The sequence below is a fragment of the Papaver somniferum genome, chromosome 6 (assembly GCF_003573695.1).
Source record: "Papaver somniferum cultivar HN1 chromosome 6, ASM357369v1, whole genome shotgun sequence".
Lineage (NCBI taxonomy): Eukaryota > Viridiplantae > Streptophyta > Magnoliopsida > Ranunculales > Papaveraceae > Papaver > Papaver somniferum.
In genome coordinates this window covers 133,931,975-133,956,212 of record NC_039363.1, presented here as the reverse complement: position 1 = coordinate 133,956,212, position 24,238 = coordinate 133,931,975, and the positions used below count along the sequence as shown (strand labels likewise).

Genomic DNA, 24,238 nt, shown 5'->3' with positions numbered 1-24,238 from the left:
ATGACATCAAGATGATGTTATATGCTGACATCATGATGATGTAGTAAACACTTAAGTTAACTGCGTTATGACGGCGTGATGACGACGTTAAGAGTGTTATTACGTCCTGACATCATACTGACATCACAACACGCTGGATGGCTGACTGTACCTTCTAATGACGTGGCAACTTATTGCTGAATGGATCACCATGCTAACGTGGCAGTTGACTGTAACAAGATGATGACGTGCTACTACTGACTGGACCAAAGTGGTCAAAGTTGCTGACGTGTCAAATGTTGACTAGACATGTTTCTGACATGGCACCCGTTGACTGTGCGTGTTCAACTGACGTGGGTGATATAAACTAAAAGTTGGTGACGAAACCTTTAACATGGGTGATTGAAACTTAAAGAGGATGATCGAACTTTAATGTGAGTGAACGAAATCCTGATGTGGGTGACCGTGATTGGCCGTCGGGGTTGGCCGCCGGACTCGGCCGCCGACTCTTTTTTTTTTTGGAAACTTTCCGCAACGCTTTTCTGGACTGTGATCTTTAGTCTTAAAATTTCTGCCACGCTCGGACCTTTTGCAACAATTTTGGAAACTGTGGCCTTTTCTTCTGAAATTTTCCCCCACGGTTCTGCTACTCTTTTGTGGTATTTTCTAAAACCCTTTGTGATGCTTTTTTGGAGGCTTTCTCTAGGGTTTGCAAGCGTCTAGAGATGTAGGCAACTAGACAACCTTGCGAACTTCACAGTAGCGATTTTGATATCTTATAAACTTGAATATGTGGACGCTGCATTATCCGGGAAGCAAATTCTTCGAACTCTGGATTTTAACATGTTGCGGATCGAACATCCTACAACAGTTTTGATGGTGTTTTCTCTCCATACTTTGTCGCGGACTGAACGTCCTGGCAACAGCTTCATCAGATTTTGTAGTGATGCAGTTTTAGTGGTTTCAGAAGGTAATAGCTTCAACAAATCTCGAACTGTGAATCTGGACTGCATCTGTTACGATTAGCTGAACTGCAGTAACTGCGATTATCTGGTCTGCAACATCTACGGTTAGCTGTACTGAAATAGTTGCGATCAAACTGGACTGCAGCAGTGGTTTTTGACGGCGTTCAATATGCTTTCTCATGAACACGATCTTGAGGTTTTTTGTACTACTTTTCTCTACGGGAAAGCACGATTCTTTTTCTTGTATTCCCCTTAGTCGGCGTTAATGTTTGTACCCAGAAATATTTCCAGGCACTAAACACGATGATTTTGGTGACGATGATCAGAACTGGGGTTATACACAAAACAAGTATAAAGAAGATAGACACGGGTTTAACGTGGTTCGGCTTGGTTTTCCTACATCCACGGACGAATCCCCATAGGGAGAAATATTTTATTCCCCTAATTGCGATGTAGGCATAAACTTTATTAAGTTTCTCTGCATGCTTCCTGGCTATAAACTGTATTAATTTTCCCTGCATGCCTCCTGACCATAAACTGTATTAAGTTTCCCTGCATGCCTTCTAGCCATAAACTGTATTAATTTATCCTGCATGCCTCCTGGAATATTCTAGAAATATTCCTTATAGGAATTGGTTATCAAACCTTTCAAACTCTTCCAGAATCTTCTTCCAGGGTCCTTGAACCAGATCGACAAAAACGAGCTTAATTGACATGGGCAGACTGCCCTGACTGGAGACTGGATGGAGGCTGGCAGGCAGCACAACTGACAGTATGGATAGAGGTTGGCTGGTAGTGCGGCAGAGTACTTAGATGGAAATTGGTTGGCAACACCGCTGGCAACATGATTGGAAATTGGCTAGAGGCGAGACTTGCAGCTTGACTTCGACAGTTGACTGACATCTGACTTTGACCACTGACCGAAGGTTGACTTTGACCATCGATCGGGCGTTGACTTCATGGATCACTGGACTAGCTAGTAGATACTTCAGTTGGTAGGCTGGTAGCAGGCTTGGATAAGGGCCAAAAGGTGATTCGAGTAGCAATTTGGCCCATTATGTGGCATTTTTACTCATGGTACAAACAGTTACCTTGGTAACAAAGCATTCAATATACAACGTTAGATGAAAACCTGATTAGACTCAAGTTAATATTTTTCAACCGTTAGATCGAACTTAGCTTATGGTTACACACAAATGAAAAGTGACTTCATTTAGATATATGTAACCGTACCTAAACGTGTACATCTTTGTTGGCAATCTAATTTAACATTATCTCTGATGCTTGAAAATCTTGTTAATCATGAGTTTACTGGTACTTATCATGTTAATCTTTCATTATTATATTATCAAGATCAGGATGTTACAAATGTCCTGCCAGTTGAGCCCATTCAAGTACAACCACTCAAATTGAGTAGAAAGCGAGGGGGTTTAGGTTTAGCCGACAACACTTACAATGCTGGCGAAACAACAGCGGATTTGATACTTTCAGTTTCTGGCAGTGGTTGGTTTTGGATTCAAATGAATTAGATATTCATTCCAAAACGATTCAGATTCCACAAAATACTAAAAAAGCTGTTTTGGAAATCTATGTTTCATCTCATGGGAATGATGAATTTTGGTACTCTAACCCGCCAAATTCTTACATTGAACAGAATAATTTGACTACCCAGAGAGGGAATGGAGCTTTCCGGCAAGTGTTTGCGACGGTCGATGGGGTTACCGTTGGTTCTGCGACTCCATTTCCTGTTAGTTACACCGGTGGGATTAATCCATTGTTTTGGGAACCTGTTGTTGCTATCGGAGCATTTAATCTTCCTACTTATGATTTCGATTTAACTCCGTTTCTCGGGTTTCTATTAGATGGAAAGAATCATTCTTTTGGTCTTGGTGTTACTGATTCTATTTCATTTTGGCTTGTTAGCGCCAATCTTCACCTTTGGTTAGATCATGGGTCAGACATTGTTCAGGCGCAATAGGTTTCCTATCTAACTCCTCCTATTGAGTTCAAAATAAAATCAAAAGCTGACGGTCTAGATGGGAAATTCAAGATTAAAGGAAAGAGAGAGATAGAGTACTCAGGATGGGTTAATTCATCGGCCGGGAACTTTACGACACCAATTACTGAAAAGTTCAAGTTCAAGAATAAAATCAAGATCAAGAACTATGGCCAAGAAAATCAAGTGAAACAGAAGATTAAAGTGAAGACTGAGATTATAGTTGAAAATGAGATTGGTCAGGAGATTAGTAAGTTGAGTATAAGTAGGAAGTATCCACTTAAAATTAAAATCTCGACGTTGCCCGGAGCCGACAAGGATACATTTTTATCGATTACTAACGTTTCTCATTCATTGGAAGAGACGTATACAAGTCGTTCTTTATCATCAAATGAGGGAGTAGAAATCTCTGTTGAGAACAGTCAAGATTCAGGTGGATGGATGCTTGTTAAAGACCATTCTGTTATATGGGGCACGGGGAGTACAGCACAAACATATAGTTACCAAGATCAAAATGGTCACTACTCTAGAGTTGTTTATGCGGCTAATGGTAAAATTTTACAAGACAATTCGACTCTTACTAGTGCGTCCTCGTCGTTCTCTGCTTAAATTGGGTGAATGAGCTCAATCTTTTGTATTGTTTGTCTGAATAAAAGAACTTGGGCTTTTCTTGTAGTAATTTGTAAATTCTAACCACAATATATGGTGGTTGTGTTTTTGTAGCGTGATTCCAGAACCTCTAAATATAGATTTGAATCGAGAAAATTAACATATGATTATATATGCGTATTCGATGTTATTGTAGTACGGCGGTAAAATTATTGTGTGATGATACCAGTAACCTGAATTTGAAACTTGTCAGATCTAAATTCTTTATCGGATCAAATAAAAAATATATATATACGAGGAATGTCGGAGAAAATGAGTTTATTATGTTTTGTCTGTGGTTTTGGTGGAATGTAACTTAGGACCATAGATCATTTTCATTTTTTGTGAATGAAATTTTCTACTTCAAGAAATTGGGATGCAGACCATGGTGACACATAATTCTACTTCAAGAAAAAAAAAAAAAGGTAATATTTGGTTGTTTTGGAGTTTTTCTATTTCTGCTCCAAATGTTGTCTCTGTTACTAGTCAGGTGATTACTATTGAGGTTGGGGATGTCTTAGTTTCAGGAGAACATGCTCATGTAGATGTAGTTCAAAGAAGATTCTTATGGTTTTAGATGGAAGCAATTAGTTCCTTTCAAAAACCATGGATTATTCTTGGAGATTTTAATGCAGTTTTATATGAGGAAGAGAAAGTTGGTGGTAGGAAACCTAATAGAAGAGCTATGTTAGATATTAATAATTGTTTGGATTCTTGTGAACTGCTTCAAGCTCCAAAAACTGGGTTGCAGTTTTCTTGGTCTAATTGTCAACAAGGAAGGAAAAGGATTTTTTGTAACTTGGATAGAGTGATCTTCAATTTACAATAGTTACAAAAGTATGGTGACTATGGGTATAAGATGGGATTGAGAATTGCATCTGATCATTCTTCACTTTTTGGTGGGTGTGCCAACATCCCGAAACCAAAAAATGCATCTCTAAGATTCCAAATGATGTGGCTATCACATCCTGAGTTTATGAATGTTGTGTAAGAGAGTTGGTTTGAAGGTATTATTGGAGATTCTGTTTTTGTTTGGATACAAAAAAAAAGAGACTTAAACAGGCTTTAAAATTATGGATTGGGAAGTCTTTGGAGATGTGAATAGGAAAATATAAGAAAGCTGAAGAAAAAGTTAGGGTAACTATGTTACTTTCTGATGTTGATCCAACAAATGAAGGTATATTAGCTAAATTAGTAGAAGCCCGGAATGAATAAAATGGAAGAGATACTCAATGCAATACTCTTTTTAGACAAAAATTTAGAGTGAGATGGATCAAAGAAGGAGTAGCAAATACTAATTTTTTTCCATTCCAATATGAAGATAAGACAAGCTAAAAATCTTATATGTGAACTGGAAGATGATGGTGGAAGTATTATTTCTGATCAATTTTTTTTGTTTCAGAATTATTAGTCAAGCACTTTGAGAAAAAAAAATTGAATGTAAGGAAGCTAACATTGTGGACTCTTTACTGGAGGTGATTCCTGAAGTAATAACAACAGATGATCAGATGAAATTTGATTGCATACCTGAAGAATAAGAGATTAAAGATGCAATTTTTGATATGGATGCTGAGAGTTCACCTGGACCTGATGGCTTCTCAGGTATGTTTTATAGAGCATGTTGGGACATAATAAAAGAAAACCTAGTGGTTGCTGTGAAATTTTGTTGGAGGAGAAAATTTATTCCGAAAGGATTGAATTCTAATTATTTTAGTTTTGATTCCTAAAGTACAAGGTGCTAAAATTCCAACCAATTAGGCCAATTGGATTGAGTAATGTTTGTTTCAAAATATTTACAAAGATTATTACTACAAGAATGAATGCTTTCATGTATAAAATGGTTTCTCCTCAACAAGTGTGCTTTATTAAAGGTAGATGCATTCATGAGCAAGTTATTCTAGCATCTGAGTTAGTAAATGAGATGACAGTGAAAAGAAGAGGAGGGAATGTGGGTTTGAAGTTAGACATTTCCCAGGCTTATGATTCTGTCAGCTGGGAGTTCTTGTTTAGGGAATTAGAGAAATGTGGATTTTCTTCTAGATAGTGTGATTGGTTGAGATGTCTATTTGAGTCTTCCAAAAATATGTGATGGTAAATGGAGGACCTTGTGATTTCTTCTCTATGTGGAGGGGTTTAAAACATGGAAACCCTCTCTCTCCTATCCTCTTTGTTCTTATGGAAGAAGCTCTTAGTATAGGTTTAACTCAACTAGTGGAGAATGGTAAGATGTTACCAACGGTGATAAGAAAAGAAATTTATCCAACTCATTTACTATTTGCAGATGATGTATTTATTTTTTGCAATGGATCTATGGAGAATTTACTTCAACTTTTTGGTGATTATCTAAAAGTTTACGGCAATACATCAACCGGTCAAAAAGTAAGTGTTTTATTGATGGTACTTCAGCTACTAGGAATACTCAAGTTGCTAGCATTGTGCAAATGGAAATTACTAATTCTCTTGACAAGTACCTGGGAGTAGTACTAATGTCTGGGAGGGTGGAAACTGAAAAATGTTTGATCCATAGTAAATATGATTCAGAGTAAATTAGCATCTTGGATGGGTAAGATGCTTTCTTTTCAAGATAGGCTGGTATTGATAAAATCCGTCTTAAGTAGCTTTCCAATATATAATATGTCTGTTTATATATGGCCTTGCTTTGTAATCAAAGAATGTGAAAGAATTATAAGGAATTTTTTATCATCTGGAGATGGTGAAGTGAGGAAATACACTACATTATCTTGGAAAAAAGTATGTATTCCATTCCAAGAAGGTGGTCTGAGTATAAGAAGATTAGAGATCATTAACACGGCATTGCTTATGAAAATGATGCGAAAGATCATACAATCTAAAGAAGACTGGACAACATTTTTTGCAGCTAAGTATAAAGACAAGAATGGGCAGTAGATAGATAAATGGAAATATTCTTATGTGTGGCCTGGTTTAAGATTGGCATGGAAATCTTTGAAAGATGACATCATATGGTGTATAGGTAATGGGTCAGAAATTTCATTCTGGTTTGATTGTTGGGTTGGTGAAGTTCCTCTAATTGAATTTTTTGGCTTAGCTAACTTTGTAAAGGCACACATCAATATGAAGGTGCAAGAATTAATTTATCAAGGGGAATAGCTACTTCCAGTTTAGTTTTTACCTTATTTTGGAAATAGGAGTATGCCTGTGATTGGTGGAAGAAAAGATTAACTGATATGGAGTGGAGACTTGAAAGGCAACTTTAATACTTCTGCATCTGTAGAGAAAATAAGATCTAAGGAACCTAAATTACATGCCCACCTACATCTGGCAACTTTTTTACATCCCAACATTTCAAGTAATGTGTGGAAAATTTTACAAGCTGTGTATGTTGATGATGTTAAGATGGTGCATAATGGATATGAAATTGTGTCAAGATGCTGTGTTTGTGGATTGGAACAAGATTCAATGCCACATCTCTTATGGCAATGTACTTTCAGTATGCATATTTGGTCCTGGCTTGGTGGTGTTTTTGGCTTCAGGAATCCCCTATCCTTTAAAGACATTTGGAAAGTATCAAAACAGAAGAGTCTAATAATAAAAGAGGCTTGGATTACTGCAGCCTTTGCAACAATAAAAAAAACTTTGGTTTCAGAAAAATAGTTGTTTCTTTGAAAATAAATTTCCATGCTTAAACAGATTGAAAAGAAGAATTTGGAAACTAGTTTGAGGGTGGTCTTAGGATGCAGGGAACAAGGTGAGATCAAAGGTATGATCTGCAGATTCTAAATTTTTTCAACGTCGGAATAAGACATATCAAATCAAAGATATCAAAGGTTGTCATTGGGAAGCCCTTAGAAGTGGGTATGTCTTATTTGGCTGTGATGGTGATTCACCGGGGAATCCTGGATGTGCTGGCTTTGGAATTATTGCAAGAGACCATAACTGTCATGTTTTGGGTACAATCTCTAGGGGGATAGAAATTGCCACTAATTATATTGCAGAAGTATTGGCAGTGGTGGGAGCAGCTAAATGGGCAGTACTGCTGAGTTGCAGGTACATTATCATCAAGTCAGACTCTGCAGCAGTGATTGGTGATTTTAAAAAAAGGAAAATCCCTTGGCTTATAAGAGATAGATGGTTGAAGGCTCGTTCTGCTTTAATAGATGTTCGTTATGAACACTAATATAGAGAACTGAATTTTTCAGACGACAATTTGGGAAAAAAATGAGCAAAATTAAGAGCAAGGGAAAAAATTTAACACACTGGCAGACCTTGTTTTTTTAATTAGGATTGAAATGCCTGATGTAGAATACTAGAAATAACCCATGTCGTAATGGCACGCGTTGTAACATTTATCTTCTATCATGATGAACCCTGAACCTAACTAAATTACCTATAATATGGTGTTAATGTCCGATAAAAAGATTAAAAAAAGGTTTATCTAATTTAATTATTGGTTCTAGTGAAAATATAGTTGGTCTCTAATATATCCTCAAAATCTGGTTAGTTTGAATCTCACACATTTCGTATTAGTATTTTATAAAAAAAAAAATAGGATTAATTAGGATGGTCTGTACATGTATATACAATTACGTATCCTTTCGTTTTCCCTATCATTCCAAAAAAATGTGAAAAATTAGAAGGAAAAAAAGGTTTCCACATAAGGTATTAAAATAAATACGATATTTCGGCCCAAAATATATGCGAATATATATTTTTTGTCTCCTAAAAATACTTTGACTTTCTTAAAACTAATAACTTTCCTCGAATATTTATCGATCTCCGCTACGTCTTTGGTTTTCACTTCAGATAAGTGAGTGAAACCCTTCAAATTCTCAGGTGATGCATGTAGCGCCCTCAAAGCTAGCAGCTGACTGATCCAAGAGATTAACTAAAAATAGAGGCACTAGAAACCTAAATCAAATATTTAAGCATTCAACTAAAAAATGTGCTACAAAACTTAACCTCAAACTAACCCGCTTTGAAACATATATATACAAGAAGTTCTCTCAAATGATACATATACATTAGTCATTAGGTTTACAGATACAATAAACAATATAATAAACATAGTAGAAGTTATCCATCTATTGAAACTTTCGCTGCGCAACTCTGATCTGTCTCTGAAACTGAAAATGGGAATGGGTGAGCACATCATCCCTAAAAGGGGTGCCCCGCAGGAATAACATTTAACTTTTAAGTAATCACGGAAAGATTTAGAAAACAATAATGTTTTCCCAAACATTAAAAAGTGACCAAGTCACTAAAATAAACAAACATGAATATGGACAAGCTCTTTCTTCAAACAATGTATAATATTCGTGCTAACCACACTCATTAGCTATTGATATCGCCAAGACCATGATGACCCACTCTAAACAATAAAAGCTGAATTCATATATGTATAAATGTGAAAGAGCCTATCCTCACTGAAATAAACAAACATGTATATGGACAAACTCCTTCTTCAAACAATGTATAATATTCGTGCTAACCACACTCAATAGCTATTGATATCACCAAGACCATGATGACCCACTCTAAGCATAAAAACAGAATTCATGTAGGTATAAATGTGAAGGAACGTATCCTATATACCACAAGTGGAAATTCTCATTTCCCATAACAATTTATAATGACAAACAAAACATTACAAGTCCTTTACAAATCGTGGAAAGATTCACAAAATCAACAGAATTATCATAATGCAATTTAAACAAAGCATGGAATGCATGGACAGACAATGCATGAGTTTATTAACACAAAGACTTTTGTAAAAGAAACAATAATGGTTACAAAAGAGTCAAATGTATTCCCACCTCTTTTGATGACAAGCCACGCCTACCACGAGATCCACGATCCACGGGTTCTTCCTTTGAATCGATCGTTGTTAATAGACTAACTGTTAATCATACAAGCAGTCTAAGAATCTAGCTAAAAGGCTCACACAAGAATCATACAAATCTTTCTAATGATTCTAAGCCCGTTTAAGGTTCTACATCTTTTATTTATCTATCTTTAGAAAATCCAAGGTTTACTAATTCCATTAGATTGATATTCCATTAGATTGGTTCTATAGTTTATTTAATAAGTCTTATGAGTTTCTACATCCTTATAGAAGAAGCCAAAGGCTTATTCAGATCATAAGAGGTCCAAAATATCAAACTAAAAATACATGTACTAAGCCCAAATCCACTAAACTAATCCAATAATCTAAGGCTTGGTCCATCTGAGTCAACTAACAGTCAATAAAGGTCAAAGGTCAACTAACAATCAACGTCTAAGTCCAGTCAAAGGTAAAGGTCAATAGTTAAGGTCAATGATTCAGGTCCAGTGACTCGGTGAGTCAAGTTTATTCGACTCGGTTAACAAGGCCAACTCAACTCAGTCAGATTGACTGAATCAGATAAAGGGTTAAGTCAGGTTCAACTGACTGGGATGACTAACATATCTAAACTCTATTACAGCTTCAGTACACATCAAAACTCTAACCCCAGTTCAACTTTAATTATTTCAAAAGCAATTCATTTATTCATTCTAAATAACTTCAAACTTCATTTTCAATACAAATTAAGATTACCTGCAAATGCAGTAGCATCAGGCTTCAAAGAGGCTACCATAAGTGATTCTACAACTACCACTTCCACAATAATTTCTACATTCCCAACTCAACACAAATTCACATACACCAAACACAGTACCATTCTTCAAAAACAACACCGTCATCTTCTTAAACCTTCTCCTAAATTAATAGCTCGCATTCTACCAGTTCAGGCAAATCTGCACCCTCAATTTGAATCCCAGTAGCAACATCATAATCATTACCAAACCACAGCACTCCCAGTTCCTACACCCATACATTAAATCTCATATGCACCAGCAGACTATCTCCAATACAACCTACTGATTCTACAGACTCTCATTAAGCATTAAACAACACCACTACAAAACTTATAACTCAGTACAATCACCTCTGAGAATTCAACCATACCCTGCAGCAATGGTTCACTATTCAACACCATTTTCATAACAACAATCACGGTTCCATTCTATACTCATCTCAAACATTAAATCGAACATGAACTTAACAATGCATTCTTATCAGCTCAGCTGCATTACCATCAGGCTCAATCTACTTCCGCCAACTGAGTTAGTCAAACTCTGTAAAATTCTAAGCATTCATCGACATCCACCATTACAATATCTCACCCTGTAATTTCAGTTCTCCAGACACAACTTCCAAATCAAGATACATACAACACAAACACACACAAAACAAACATTTAACATCTTCATCACAATCTGAAATCCACCTTCCCAAACACAAATCAACAATTAGTTCAATTCAAATCCACTAACCCTAATTTCTATATTGAGGAAGAACACATGAAAAATTTGAATTCCTGAGGAACCAAAAATTAAACTTCGAACACTGAAATTAAACAACATGGATACTTACCCAATTAACAGCCTCTTCCAATTTCTCTTGGTTCATCATCAATTTAAATCTCAAACTAGCAGAAACCCTAATTCATTGAAGCTTCACAGGACAACTCGGTAATGTCAGTTTAGCTTCCACCATAATTTCTAATTCAAACCACACCCATTTCTAATCATTCACCTGCGACTCTAATTCCATCTTCTAACACTTTTCTCGAATTTCTTTCAAACCCTAATTCTCACAGAATCACCTACCAAAACATCTTCCTCTTTGTTTGAGCTTACCGTAGCCTTCAATCGATCCAACCCAACTCCTAAGTTCTCTGATTCATTTACTTCTTTCACAAAGAAACTCTAGATTCAATCTTACAGTAACATCGATTATCTTTTTCCGGTTCAATCAACCACAGTTCATCACTTACCCCTTCGATTCATCAACTTAACACACTTCTACAAATCACTCACATCAAAACACACTCACTTCATCGATAAGAAATTCGACAGACAGAAGAAGAAGAGAAACAGAAAAGAGGAAGAAAGAAGGAAGAATAAATAAGAGAGAGTGATTCTCTCTGTTCGATTTGGTGAAGATAAAGCCTAAAGGAAACATTTAGACACACACTTGCTTTGAAAGGGCAGCCACGACGTGTCTGTGCCGCATCAATTGCATTTTCCATAAAATGACGATGTTACCCTTTATACTAAACCAACGATATCTTCTTCGTCCGATATCTGATTGACACGTTCGAGTAGTCCATTCTGCGTAACTTTTCGAAATCTATTCAACGGTACTAATGTCGTATCTATATCGTTGTTATATTAATTCCTATTTATTAACGTTCGTGTTAAACTAATCGAGTTATTATCGGCTAATTCGTCATTTGACTGGTCTAATATCGTTGACGACCTTGAGGGTCTTTACAATGCACATCAACTAAAAGGATTTTAAATCCATTCTTTGATTTTCCATCTCATATCTACTAAATTTTTTGGAAAGGGCGATTTAGTGATTTTGTATATCAGATTTGCGGTGTGTACTAGGTCGAGGAGAAAACATGTAAAACACGTTATGTAGCTATGATTCTTTGTACATGTTTATTAATAAAAGGGTTTGATTCATAGGAATGTAAATGTTGGTTGTGATTCTTTGCACCAAACGTCTTCGTAGCATCACCAAGATCATTTACAAAAGAATTTGTGCTTTGATTTGTTTCTAGGTATGCTATACGATTTTGTTATTTTTAAATGATTTGTAAATTATTTTTATTTTTGGTGCATGATTTAACAAAAAAAAAATATTTATCACGAATTTTCTCTATAACTGGTTTTTTATGCACAATCTTTCAGTGGTCGGAGAATAACTTAGCTTTCATTTAATTTTGTAGATTTAATTGAATTTTTCTTGTTAATTTTGAGAAATTATTTGGTTATTTATTTATTTATTTGTAGATGGAGAATATAATGAAATAAATAGAATAATGACAAAATTAAAGCCAAAAATCTTAATCATTTTTGTTTAATTGAATTTAATTTTTATTTATGATTATAACTATGACAGAACCCAATAAATGTATATTAATAACGATTATAGGTTACAACTCTTGCATCCGTCAGATGTCTTTCGCTAAGATGAGACTGAGATGGTCGGATGCAATGTTTGTCTCTCAAAATGTTATCCGACCGTCCAAAGCTCAAAAAACCCTTATATTTTATATTATAGATAATAGGTTCTGTAGCCAAGCTCTTTCGTGTTGATGATTGTATTTTTATTTCTTTAGTTCTTTTCTTCCTTGTTTTTTGTTTTAGCCTAACATGTGGGGTTTAACTCTTTTTGTATTCCTCCTTTGTTTGTTCTAATAAAAATCATGTGATTAAGCAAAAGAAGAAAAAAAAAAACTTTCACATAAGGGAAACTGGAGATATTGCCTCTCTATATTACTTAGATTTTTGGATCTAAGAGTTGTCGTTTAGGTCATTGTACTTTTATGTGAGGGAGAGGACTTGAGAAATGGGCTAGTTGATGCAACCACACATTTCTTACACGTACGGTGCCGTCCGGTCGGGAGAGGCTCAGTACGGGTGTGAGCCAACCAAGACTTAAGTTTTTGGAAAAAATTCTCTTGAAACACTATTTAAATGAATTTAAAATCAAAATAAATTTTGTCTTAATATGTGGGGCGTTTGACCCGGTAAAATTTATTTTCCTTTCCTTTTTTCTTCTTTCTACTTATGTTGACATAATGTGCATTACATTGCTTAGTTGTTTTGCTTGTTTGGAAAAATCTTGTATTGATTCGAATTTTATTTTGTCTTTGATCCCGATTTTATTCTCTCATTCATTCGCACTAACTGCATTATTCTTGACTTTTTCTTTTCTCCCCTATGTAAACCACTTGATATTGAATTCGCATGAGTGGGAAAGTATTGTAGTGCTACACAATATTTGTAACTGGCAGTTTAAGCATTGCTCAATATTGAGGTGTACCGATGAACTGTTGTGTTAAGGATAACTTGATGATCAAGCGACTCTGTCCTCAGTATTTTGTTTACAATTCAGTGATTCATTTTCATAAACTATGTTTAACATTAAATTTTTTAGCATTTTATAATTGCAGAACCAACAATCTTAACATAATATCTCTTTTTCCATTACAATGGGAAAGAATGATGTTAATAAGCCTACAAAATTCAATGGGAAGATTTTAAGAGATGACGGTTAAAGATGTTGTTTTTCCTGAGCTATCATTTGTTAGGTTCATATGCACTGAAATCTTTTGACGGGTCTTTAAATGAAAATGTCTGAATTAGAAGAATACAATAAGAAAAATTATATGGCCAAAAAACATATTCTGAGCTGTTTGGAGGATGTGATGTATGATTTTACAATGCAAAATAGAAGTTTATTGTATTTGGGTTATGAGCTGCATTCGAGGCAAAGTACCAAGCTGAAACTGCTGGAAGTAAGAAATTCTCGATGGCTAGGTTTTTGGAATATAATATGTCGAATGAAAAATCTGTGGTTGATAAATTCCTTGAACTTCAGCATATTATCCATGAAATTCTTGCTGAAGGTATAGTGATTGATGAAACCTTTGAAGTGTTCGTTGTGATTGAGAAATTATTGTATTCCTAGTACGAGTACAAATGAAACTGATACATGAAACTGGTAAACTTAGTGTGGTTGATTTTGGTAATAAGATCCAAGTGGAAGAATTGTTATGCTCCAAGTACAAGAATGTGTCTTCTGCAAGAAACATGTCTACAAAGCTCATGTAATTGTGCACAAATCTAAATGAATTTAACTTTCTGGGTCAACCAAGACTTGACTTTTTGGACAAAATTCTTTTGAAATATTTTCTAAATGAATTTAAAATCAAAATAAATTTTGTCTTAATGCAGAGGGAATTTGACCCGGCAAAATATATTTTTCTTTCCTTTTTTCTTCTTATGTAAACATAATGTGCAGTTGATAGCTTAACTGTTTTGCTCGTTTTGAAAATTCTTGTATTAATTCGAATTTAGTTTTTTTCTTTAATCTTGATTTTGTTTTCTTATTAATTCGCACAAATTACACATTATTCTGAATCTTCTCTTTGCTCCCCTATATAAATCACTTGATTTCTTCATTCCAAAGTCTGTCCAGAAACGACTACTATCATACTTGTTAGAGCATTGCTCGGTCGAATTCGTAAGCGCTTCTATCTCAAGCTTGTTTGTTAAGTTTAGTTGCCAAAACTATAAGTCTTAGTTTCTAGTTTATTTATAACTATGTCTCGGATTAGGGTATAATGTGTAGTTGAGCTTTAGACTTCACGACGTTCATCGATTGAAGACGAAGAACTACTAAGGGGAGCTTGTAGAAATTCATCAACAAAAGGTGTATGGAGACTTGAACTCATCTATCACTCAAAAGTCTATTCTATCTCCTATTGAGATGAAAGTCGTATAGCTATATAGACTTTAATTTATACACATTTGATATTTCGAGTTAAGTTTAACTCGCTTACATATTTCTCGAAATATGTGTTGGTAAGTTTTCGCTTTAGACAAGTTCATATTTTATTCTTGACGAAAGTCAAAAGATGATCATGTGAAAATCGTCTGGTAAACATCTTGCATGATTTGTGTGAGACAGTCATTTGATGTAGACTCGGAATGTTTCGTATTGATCTATTGATCACTTGAAAATTGCTTTGAAGCTAATAGTTTGTGTGAGACAACTATTTCTCGTTTTCTAATAATGTTTCAATGATTGAAATGGGAGTTTAGAACAATTAACCATTGATTGGATATAACACAGTATGTGGACCTGTATGCTAACTGTTGCATGTTACTCCAGGTCTGGGAACCATAATATGCATCCCTTATGCGTACTGATTTAACAGTTGAAGTCCGGGAACTTAGTATGCATACCCGTATGCGTACTGGCTTAACAGTTCAAGCTCAGGAATTTAGTATGCGTACCCGTATGCATACTAATTCAACTGAGTTGGTAGTGAACGACAGTATGTGTGCCCGTTCGCATATTGGCGGACAAATCAAGTCCGGAACTCTAAGTATGCATACCCGTTTGCATACTTGAGTGGGTTAAGTTCTAAAATCGGTTTGTTCATGAACAAATACATTTATATAATAAGGAATGCAATCTTTTGCAAACCGTGGCTATAATGTTCATGAATTGATTCGAGTGAATTAAAATCGATTTTTCTTCAATTGTGTCTTGTATATTTATACGAGAATATAAATAATTGAACAACTCTGTAACTAGTTTCATTTGAGTCATTTGAACTAGTTGTGATAAAGATGAACAAGGTTGATATGAAAGTATTCATATGGATAACTTTCGTTAACTATCGTTGATCCAACCAAGTGTACACGTTTAGGTACGGTTACCTATATCTAAATGAAGGAACATTTCGTTTGTGTATAACAAGCTAAGTTCAATCTAACAGTTGAAAGATATTAGCTTGAATCTAATCAGGTTTTCATCTAACCGTGATTATTGAATGTTATGTTACCAAGATATCATTGATTGCAAACCCTGATTTGAATACTATATAAGGGAGAACTCTAGCAACTAGGAATACTAATCCCCACACCTCCTGTGTGATACTAGTTGCAACTAGAGTCGGTTCTCCTTTAATCTAGGTTTTTCTAAAACCATTATAGGTTAACGACTTAAGGACTTTATCGGGATTCTGAAGCCATACCTAACTACATTCTTTATAGTTGCGTGCTTTGATCTTACTTTGTTCTATCATATTGAGTACTATCTCCTCTAAGATTTTCTCAAGATTCAATCTCCGATAGGTAAGATAAAAACTAGTCACAAATATTTTCGTCTCATTGTTTGTGATTCCACAATATCTTGTTTCGCTACCATATGATTAAGATCATTTTGAGGTGATTGATATTACTAGGCTGTTCTTCGGGAATATAAGTCTGGTGTATCAATTAGTTCCTGTGCACCTTGATTTATCAAAAGACAGAACAAACTCGTAGGTTTATCTGTGGGAGACATATTTATCTATTACCGTATACTTTTCTGTGTGATACAGATTTGTTTATTAAAGTCTTCGACTTTGGGTCGTAGCAACTTTTAGTTGTGGGTGAGATCAACTAAGGGAATCAAGTGCATAGAGTCCCGATGGGATTCAGAGGCGTAAGGAATGTGAATGTACCTTAATCCGTGTGAGATTGATTAGTGATGAGTCCTAAAAAGTGCATATTTCTATATATTTTTCTTGGCATTTAACTCATCTTTTGTGCATTAATTCTACATTTTATCCCATATTCTGTATTTTCTTTGTTTTCAAGAATAAATATTTTTATTAACTAATTTTGCATTTTTAGGTAATAAATAAAGTTTGGATGAATAGCAGAGCGGAAAAGAGCAGAAAAGTGGTGAAAAGCCGGGAGGAATTACACAAGGAAGCCGCGAAGAATGTTGTGCGCAAGACCAGAAGGCTAGAATTGGGCTTGTAGAGGAAGAATTGTTCTTAAAGAAGATATGGGCTTGGCATACCCAAGGCCCAAAACCCTCACCCAAACCCATTTCCAATATCCATACCCGTTTCCCTTTTTAGACGTCAGATTGGATCATCTCAGCATCCAACGGTCGCATCATCTTCGTGCATCGAAATTTGAAGCTCCTGTCAAACACTATAGCACCTAACTCCATCTTGAGCCGTCAGTTTCGTTGTACTTCCGCATCCAACGGTCGCTTTAAGCTTCCTTCCATCTCGCCGTTAGATCGATCCATCACCTCCACATCCAACGTCTCATCCTCGCTGTACATCCAACTTGTTGTCCCCGCTCAACACCCGAGCACCTAACACCTATACCCGTCAGCCAAACGCACCCCAATCCATTTTCCATCGACTTCTTCTCTTTCTCCCTCACCCTCTGCAACACCACCATACCCTTCCGCACCACCATTCCCACCACCTTCTCCTGCTGCCTCCACCAACTCGAGCAAAGCTCGAGTAAACAAACCCTCACACATCACCATCACTCTTCTATCCACCTATTATCAGCCTACATCTTCACCTTCTCCTCTCAGTGAAGAATTAGGTTAATATTAGTTGGAGTAGGGGTAAGGATTAGGGCACCAACTCGCACCAAAGAAGCATGGGAGGAAGCAGAAGAATGGGTCGAAGGCTATGAAGCAAATCAGAGAAGTATGGGTAAGATTCAACAAACCCTAATTTCAACTGTATTTGGGTATTTTTGGGAATTGGGTGTATGAACCCTAATTATGTAAATTGGGTATAAATAGAAGGTGTTTGGTGCTGTTGTGGGCATGCCTGGGCTAGCCAGTGCACCACCAAGAGGACTGGACTAGCCAGTTCCTCAATTGTTCATGTCCTGTTTTTAGTTCAACTGTTTTGTGTTATTTTCAATTGTTTTGCACTGTCAATTATATTCTAACCTGTTCTGCTAGGGTTGAGATGAAGCCCTAGCTTATTGCTTGTTATTCATGCTCTTGTCAGTAGCCATGATGTGTGTAAATGCTCATAGTGAAACTCCATCTTAGGGCTTCAACACTAGTCTTTCACATTGGATGTCAGGCATCCATTGTAGTTAGAATCATCTAGTGTTGCTGAACTGCAACTCATGCATAATTTTATATATTGTTCTTTTGATTAATTGTGCTTTAAACAGACAGTTAATACTTAGGGAAGATACCTTAGTTGTGATAGGAGATTTCATATCAAAATGACCCTTGCTATATAGAGGATTGACATCCCTATTGCTGGTGGTTATAGAAAAACAATGTTACTGTCAGTGATGAATAATCAGTGTGAGTTAGAGATGGATTCAAAAGCCCTAGCATGTTCCTGTTTACTTGCTTTACATTCTACTGTTTTTCAGTTCAGTCACTGCCATCATCTCAAGTGTGTTTTAACACAACCAAGACTCTTTGTTACAACTTAGTTTTAGTGAAATCTTAAGCTTCAACTATACACACCTTGTCCCTGTGGATCGACCCGCACTTGCACATTAGCTACATCGACGCCGTGCACTTGCGGTATTAGTTTGTAGGTCTTTTAGAAACCTACCAAGTTTTTGGCGCCGTTGTCGGGGACTTGGCTGCTGTGTGGTTGCTGTTTTTCCTTGCTTTCTTTCACTTGCATATCTTTCATTTAGTATAATCATTTAGCTCATCATAACTTGCATTTTCATCTTTACATAATTTTTCATCTTTGCATCATTTTCCCTTGTTGTTCTTGCTGTTCTTAACAGCTTCTGTTGTTTTTCTTTCCTTGCTCATTTGCTTGCTGTTGCTCTTAGCTTGCAGCTGCACTTGCATCATTTGTTGTTTACATTGCATTCTTGCTGCTTGCATCTTCATCTAGTTGTTTGCTTGCTGTTCTTGCACAGCATCAGAGCATCTTCTTGCCTGTTGCTTTAGTGCACTGCTGTGAACTGCTTAGCCCATTTGCACCTTTGTTGCTGAATCTGCCCCTGGTGCTGCTGCTGCTTGCACTGCCTCTGCTGTTGCTGGTGAACTGGTGGAACTGAGGCTGTTACTTTCCCCTGTTGCTGCCTGTTGCTGCTAACTGTTGCTGCCTTCTGCACCTGTTGCTGTGCTGCTAAGGCTGAAACTTGCTGAACCAAAGCTGCAGCTAGAACCCAAGCTCAACTGGGCTGCTGATTTGTACCAAGCCAAACTGGTCTGTAATACAAGCCAAAGAAGAAAGACCAAAGCCCAACTGGGCCTTGAGTGTTGAAGCCAAAGCTTAGGATGATCCAAAGCCCAACTGGGCTTTTGCAACCAAACTGAACAACTGGGCTGTGCTTTACAGGTAAGCCTAAACCCAGTAAGCCTAAAGCCATTAAGAGAACCCAAACTGTGGGCTTCCATTTTTCTTGTGGGCTTGTAATATTAAACCCAACATTTGGGCTTATATTTTCTGTTGGGTTTGTAATTAATTTCTTGTGGGCTTGTTTGTTTAATTTCTTGTGGGCTTGTGGTTTTAGATTGATTTGGGCCTGTTGTTTTAATTAAAGAAAACTGAACTTTTGAAAGCCCAGTTGGGCCTCATATTTTAGTTAGTAGCTAGCCAAAGCCCAACTAAATTTCTGGCAATGTGGGCTTGACCCAAAAACAGAAAACGTTTTCAAAGCCCAGTTGGGCCTCGACCTTTGGCTATTTAAGAGCCCAAATTTCAAATTGTTACCTGGGCTTGTTTCTGAACTGTGGGCTTGAACCAAAGTTCAAGTGGGCCAAAATTTCAAAATTCCAAAAACCAACAGTGAGCTTTACTCACCAGCAGTGGGCCTGTTTTTCAAAAACGTAGCTGGGCTTCGCAAAACCCAAAAGTGGGCTTGATCTCCTTATCCCATTAAAAACCAAATGTTTTTCTCCCATAAAAACCAAAGTTTTCCAAATGTTTCCCTAAAAACCAAAATTTTTCTTTTTCCCATCAAAACCAAATGTCTCCCGACAAAACCAAATTTTTCCCAAAAAGTCCAATCCCATTAAAAACCAAATTTTCTTGTATAAAATCTAGTAGATAGTTTCTTAGTTAAATCTTTTGTTTCTTTTGTATATATAGTGCTAATCCAATATGATCTCGGCTAAAAAAATGTTGGATTTTTGCCTTGAATAATGGAGTTCTAATCTTGCTTTCGCCAAAATTGGGTATTCTCTTTCCTTTTTCTCTACTCAGCATAATCCTCTCCATATGTTGTATTATAATTCTTTACATATTTTGAAACATTGAGGACAATGTTTAGTTTAGGTTTGGGGGTATAGAGTAGATACCATGATCACATGCCATAATTGAAAACAAGAACTCCTTCTTTTTGAAAAAATTGAAAAATTGTAAAAAAATTAAAAAAATCATAAAAATGGAGCTCATTTACCTTGAAATGTTGACTCTTGTGCAAATATGTATTTTTATTAGGAGTCTTAGTCTAGATATTTAGGCACCCGGATTCTAGCACAATTCACATAGTGATAAGAAACTTGCACACGCACGATCTACCAATACATGTATAGCCTCATCCTTGAGGTGTTCTATCAGAAGTTTTAGTTGCCAATCACTTTAGAATACTGAATGAGACTTGACTAGCTTGTTCTTTGGTTGGCTGGGATAGAAGTTGGAGGATACGTTAAGAAAAGCAACCATAGAATTTGACCGGATGCATTCGATAAGGGCCACCTCTTGCTAAGAGTCATGTAATTATGTTTTTCTTTTTGTTCATGTATCAAAAGTGTCACTATGTTGTAAAGATCAAAGTTATTTCTTCAAAAAAAAAAAAAAAAAAGTCAAGTATTAATTTATTCCATGTTTTGTCATGTTAAAGACAATAGTTCTCTCTTGTTCCAAAAATAAAAGAGAGTAATCAATGTAAATAAGAGTCATGTAAAGAGTCATCTTTTTTTTGTAAATAGTCTTGTAATAAGCAAGGAGGGTGCAGCCATCGATGTATAACGCGGGTAAACTGAAATATCACCAACTCATTGGGTGAACATTCACAATTCTCGTAAAGCCGGACAGCTAGCTTGGCTTAGAATTCGGTTCTTAGCCTAAAAACTATCTCTTGGTGATTAGTAGTCATAACTTCAGGTCATTCTAGAAACATGTGTAGATACACTTTACACTCTTATCACGTGTCTTTATTTGTTATCAGTGCTAGGATTGTGCCTTTGATAGATAGATTGACATCTCCATTTTGTTGTGAGCTTAAACTGTCTTGCACATGTCACATTTGATGGAATATGAGCTTATATTTTGTCCTAGAACTTTGTAGGTACGTTCTAAGCAAACCTTTCACGAGACTTCACTCGTCCACTAGGGACACTTAGTGGTTTAAAAGGCTTAGTGCATACGCTAAATGCATTCGAGAGACCAGCGACAGTGGTATAGGTAGGATTTCCTTAGTTTGTTTTACTTGAGGACAAGTAAAATTCAGGTTTGGGGGTATTTGATGAGTCCTAAAAAGTGCATATTTCTATATATTTTTCTTGGCATTTAACTCATCTTTTGTGCATTAATTCTACATTTTATCCCATATTCTGTATTTTCTTTGTTTTCAAAAATAAATATTTTTATTAACTAATTTTGCATTTTTAGGTAATAAATAAAGTTTGGATGAATAGCGGAGCGGAAATGAGCAGAAAAGTGGTGAAAAGCCGGGAGGAATTACACAAGGAAGCCGCGAAGAATGTTGTGCGCAAGACCAGAAGGCTAGAACTGGGCTTGTAGAGGAAGAATTGTTCTTAAAGAAGATATGGGCTTGGCATACCCAAGGCCCAAAACCCTCACCCAAACCCATTTCCAATATCCATACCCGTTTCCCTTTTTAGACGTCAGATTGGATCATCTCAGCATCCAACGGTCGCATCATCTTCGTGCATCGAAATTTGAAGCTCCTGTCAAACACTATAGCACCTAACTCCATCTTGAGCCGTCAGTTTCGTTGTACTTCCGCATCCAACGGTCGCTTTAAGCTTCCTTCCATCTCGCCGTTAGATCGATCCATCACCTCCACATCCAACGTCTCATCCTCGCTGTACATCCAACTTGTTGTCCCCGCTCAACACCCGAGCACCTAACACCTATACCCGTCATCCAAACGCACCCCAATCCATTTTCCATCGACTTCTTCTCTTTCTCCCTCACCCTCTGCAACACCACCATACCCTGCCGCACCACCATTCCCACCACCTTCTCCTGCTGCCTCCACCAACTCGAGCAAAGCTCGAGTAAACAAACCCTCACACATCACCATCACTCTTCTATCCACCTATTATCAGCCTACATCTTCACCTTCTCCTCTCAGTGAAGAATTAGGTTAATATTAGTTGGAGTAGGGGTAAGGATTAGGGCACCAACTCGCACCAAAGAAGCATGGGAGGAAGCAGAAGAATGGGTCGAAGGCTATGAAGCAAATCAGAGAAGTATGGGTAAGATTCAACAAACCCTAATTTCAACTGTATTTGGGTATTTTTGGGAATTGGGTGTATGAACCCTAATTATGTAAATTGGGTATAAATAGAAGGTGTTTGGTGCTGTTGTGGGCATGCCTGGGCTAGCCAGTGCACCACCAAGAGGAATGGACTAGCCAGTTCCTCAATTGTTCATGTCCTGTTTTTAGTTCAACTGTTTTGTGTTATTTTCAATTGTTTTGCACTGTCAATTATGTTCTAACCTGTTCTGCTAGGGTTGAGATGAAGCCCTAGCTTATTGCTTGTTATTCATGCTCTTGTCAGTAGCCATGATGTGTGTAAATGCTCATAGTGAAACTCCATATTAGGGCTTCAACACTAGTCTTTCACATTGGATGTCAGGCATCCATTGTAGTTAGAATCATCTAGTGTTGCTGAAATTCAACTCATGCTTAATTTTATATATTGTTATTTTGATTAATTGTGCTTTAAACAGACAGTTAATACTTAGGGAAGATACCTTAGTTGTGATAGGAGATTTCATATCAAAATGACCCTTGCTATATAGAGGATTGACATCCCTCTTGCTGGTGGTTATAGAAAAACAATGTTACTGTCAGTGATGAATAATCAGTGTGAGTTAGAGGTGGATTCAAAAGCCCTAGCATGTTCCTGTTTACTTGCTTTACATTCTACTGTTTTTCAGTTCAGTCACTGCCATCATCTCAAGTGTGTTTTAACACAACCAAGACTCTTTGTTACAACTTAGTTTTAGTGAAATCTTAAGCTTCAACTACACACACCTTGTCCCTGTGGATCGACCCGCACTTGCACATTAGCTACATCGACGCCGTGCACTTGCGGTATTAGTTTGTAGGTCTTTTAGAAACCTACCAAGTTTTTGGCGCCGTTGTCGGGGACTTGGCTGCTGTGTGGTTGCTGTTTTTCCTTGCTTTCTTTCACTTGCATATCTTTCATTTAGTATAATCATTTAGCTCATCATAACTTGCATTTTCATCTTTGCATAATTTTTCATCTTTGCATCATTTTCCCTTGCTGTTCTTGCTGTTCTTAACAGCTTCTGTTGTTTTTCTTTCCTTGCTCATTTGCTTGTTGTTGCTCTTAGCTTGCAGCTGCACTTGCATCATTTGTTGTTTACATTGCATTCTTGCTGTTTGCATCTTCATCTAGTTGTTTGCTTGCTGTTCTTGCACAGCATCAGAGCATCTTCTTGCCTGTTGCTTTAGTGCACTGCTGTGAACTGCTTAGCCCATTTGCACCTTTGTTGCTGAATCTGCCCCTGGTGCTGCTGCTGCTTGCACTGCCTCTGTTGTTGCTGGTGAACTGGTGGAACTGAGGCTGTTACTTTCCCCTGTTGCTGCCTGTTGCTGCTAACTGTTGCTGCCTTCTGCACCTGTTGCTGTGCTGCTAAGGCTGAAACTTGCTGAACCAAAGCTGCAGCTAGAACCCAAGCTCAACTGGGCTGCTGATTTGTACCAAGCCAAACTGGTCTGTAATACAAGCCAAAGAAGAAAGACCAAAGCCCAACTGGGCCTTGAGTGTTGAAGCCAAAGCTTAGGATGATCCAAAGTTCAACTGGGATTTTGCAACCAAACTGAACAACTGGGATGTGCTTTACAGGTAAGCCTAAACCCAGTAAGCCTAAACCCAGTAAGAGAACCCAAACTGTGGGCTTCCATTTTTCTTGTGGGCTTGTAATATTAAACCCAACATTTGGGCTTATATTTTCTGTTGGGTTTGTAATTAATTTCTTGTGGGCTTGTTTGTTTAATTTCTTGTGGGCTTGTGGTTTTAGATTGATTTGGGCCTGTTGTT

At 36.9% G+C, this 24,238-nt stretch overlaps 1 protein-coding gene and 1 long non-coding RNA gene across 2 annotated transcripts; one reads left to right on the top strand and one right to left on the bottom strand.

The window, feature by feature from the left end:
* The first annotated feature begins 2,246 nt into the window (after window positions 1–2,246).
* LOC113291517 (peptide-N4-(N-acetyl-beta-glucosaminyl)asparagine amidase A-like) lies at window positions 2,247–3,549 on the top strand. The gene is made up of 3 exons (XM_026541043.1): window positions 2,247–2,258; window positions 2,497–2,862; window positions 2,923–3,549. The coding sequence occupies exons 1-3, from the start codon at window positions 2,247–2,249 to the stop codon at window positions 3,547–3,549; spliced, it is 1,005 nt and encodes a 334-aa protein (XP_026396828.1).
* Window positions 3,550–8,442: 4,893 nt separating this feature from the next.
* On the bottom strand, window positions 8,443–11,579 carry LOC113289392. The gene is made up of 3 exons (XR_003330996.1): window positions 10,142–11,579; window positions 9,381–9,463; window positions 8,443–8,690 (listed from the first exon to the last, which is right to left on the bottom strand). It is a non-coding gene; the product is annotated as an uncharacterized LOC113289392 (long non-coding RNA).
* Between the last annotated feature and the right edge of the window lie 12,659 nt (window positions 11,580–24,238).

Excerpts from the sequence above, each read along its gene's own strand:
- LOC113291517 (XM_026541043.1), top strand. Across the intron at positions 2,863-2,922 it reads ATTCTATTTCATTTTGGCTT|GTTTCCTATCTAACTCCTCC; the intron begins GTTAGCGCCAAT and ends CAGGCGCAATAG.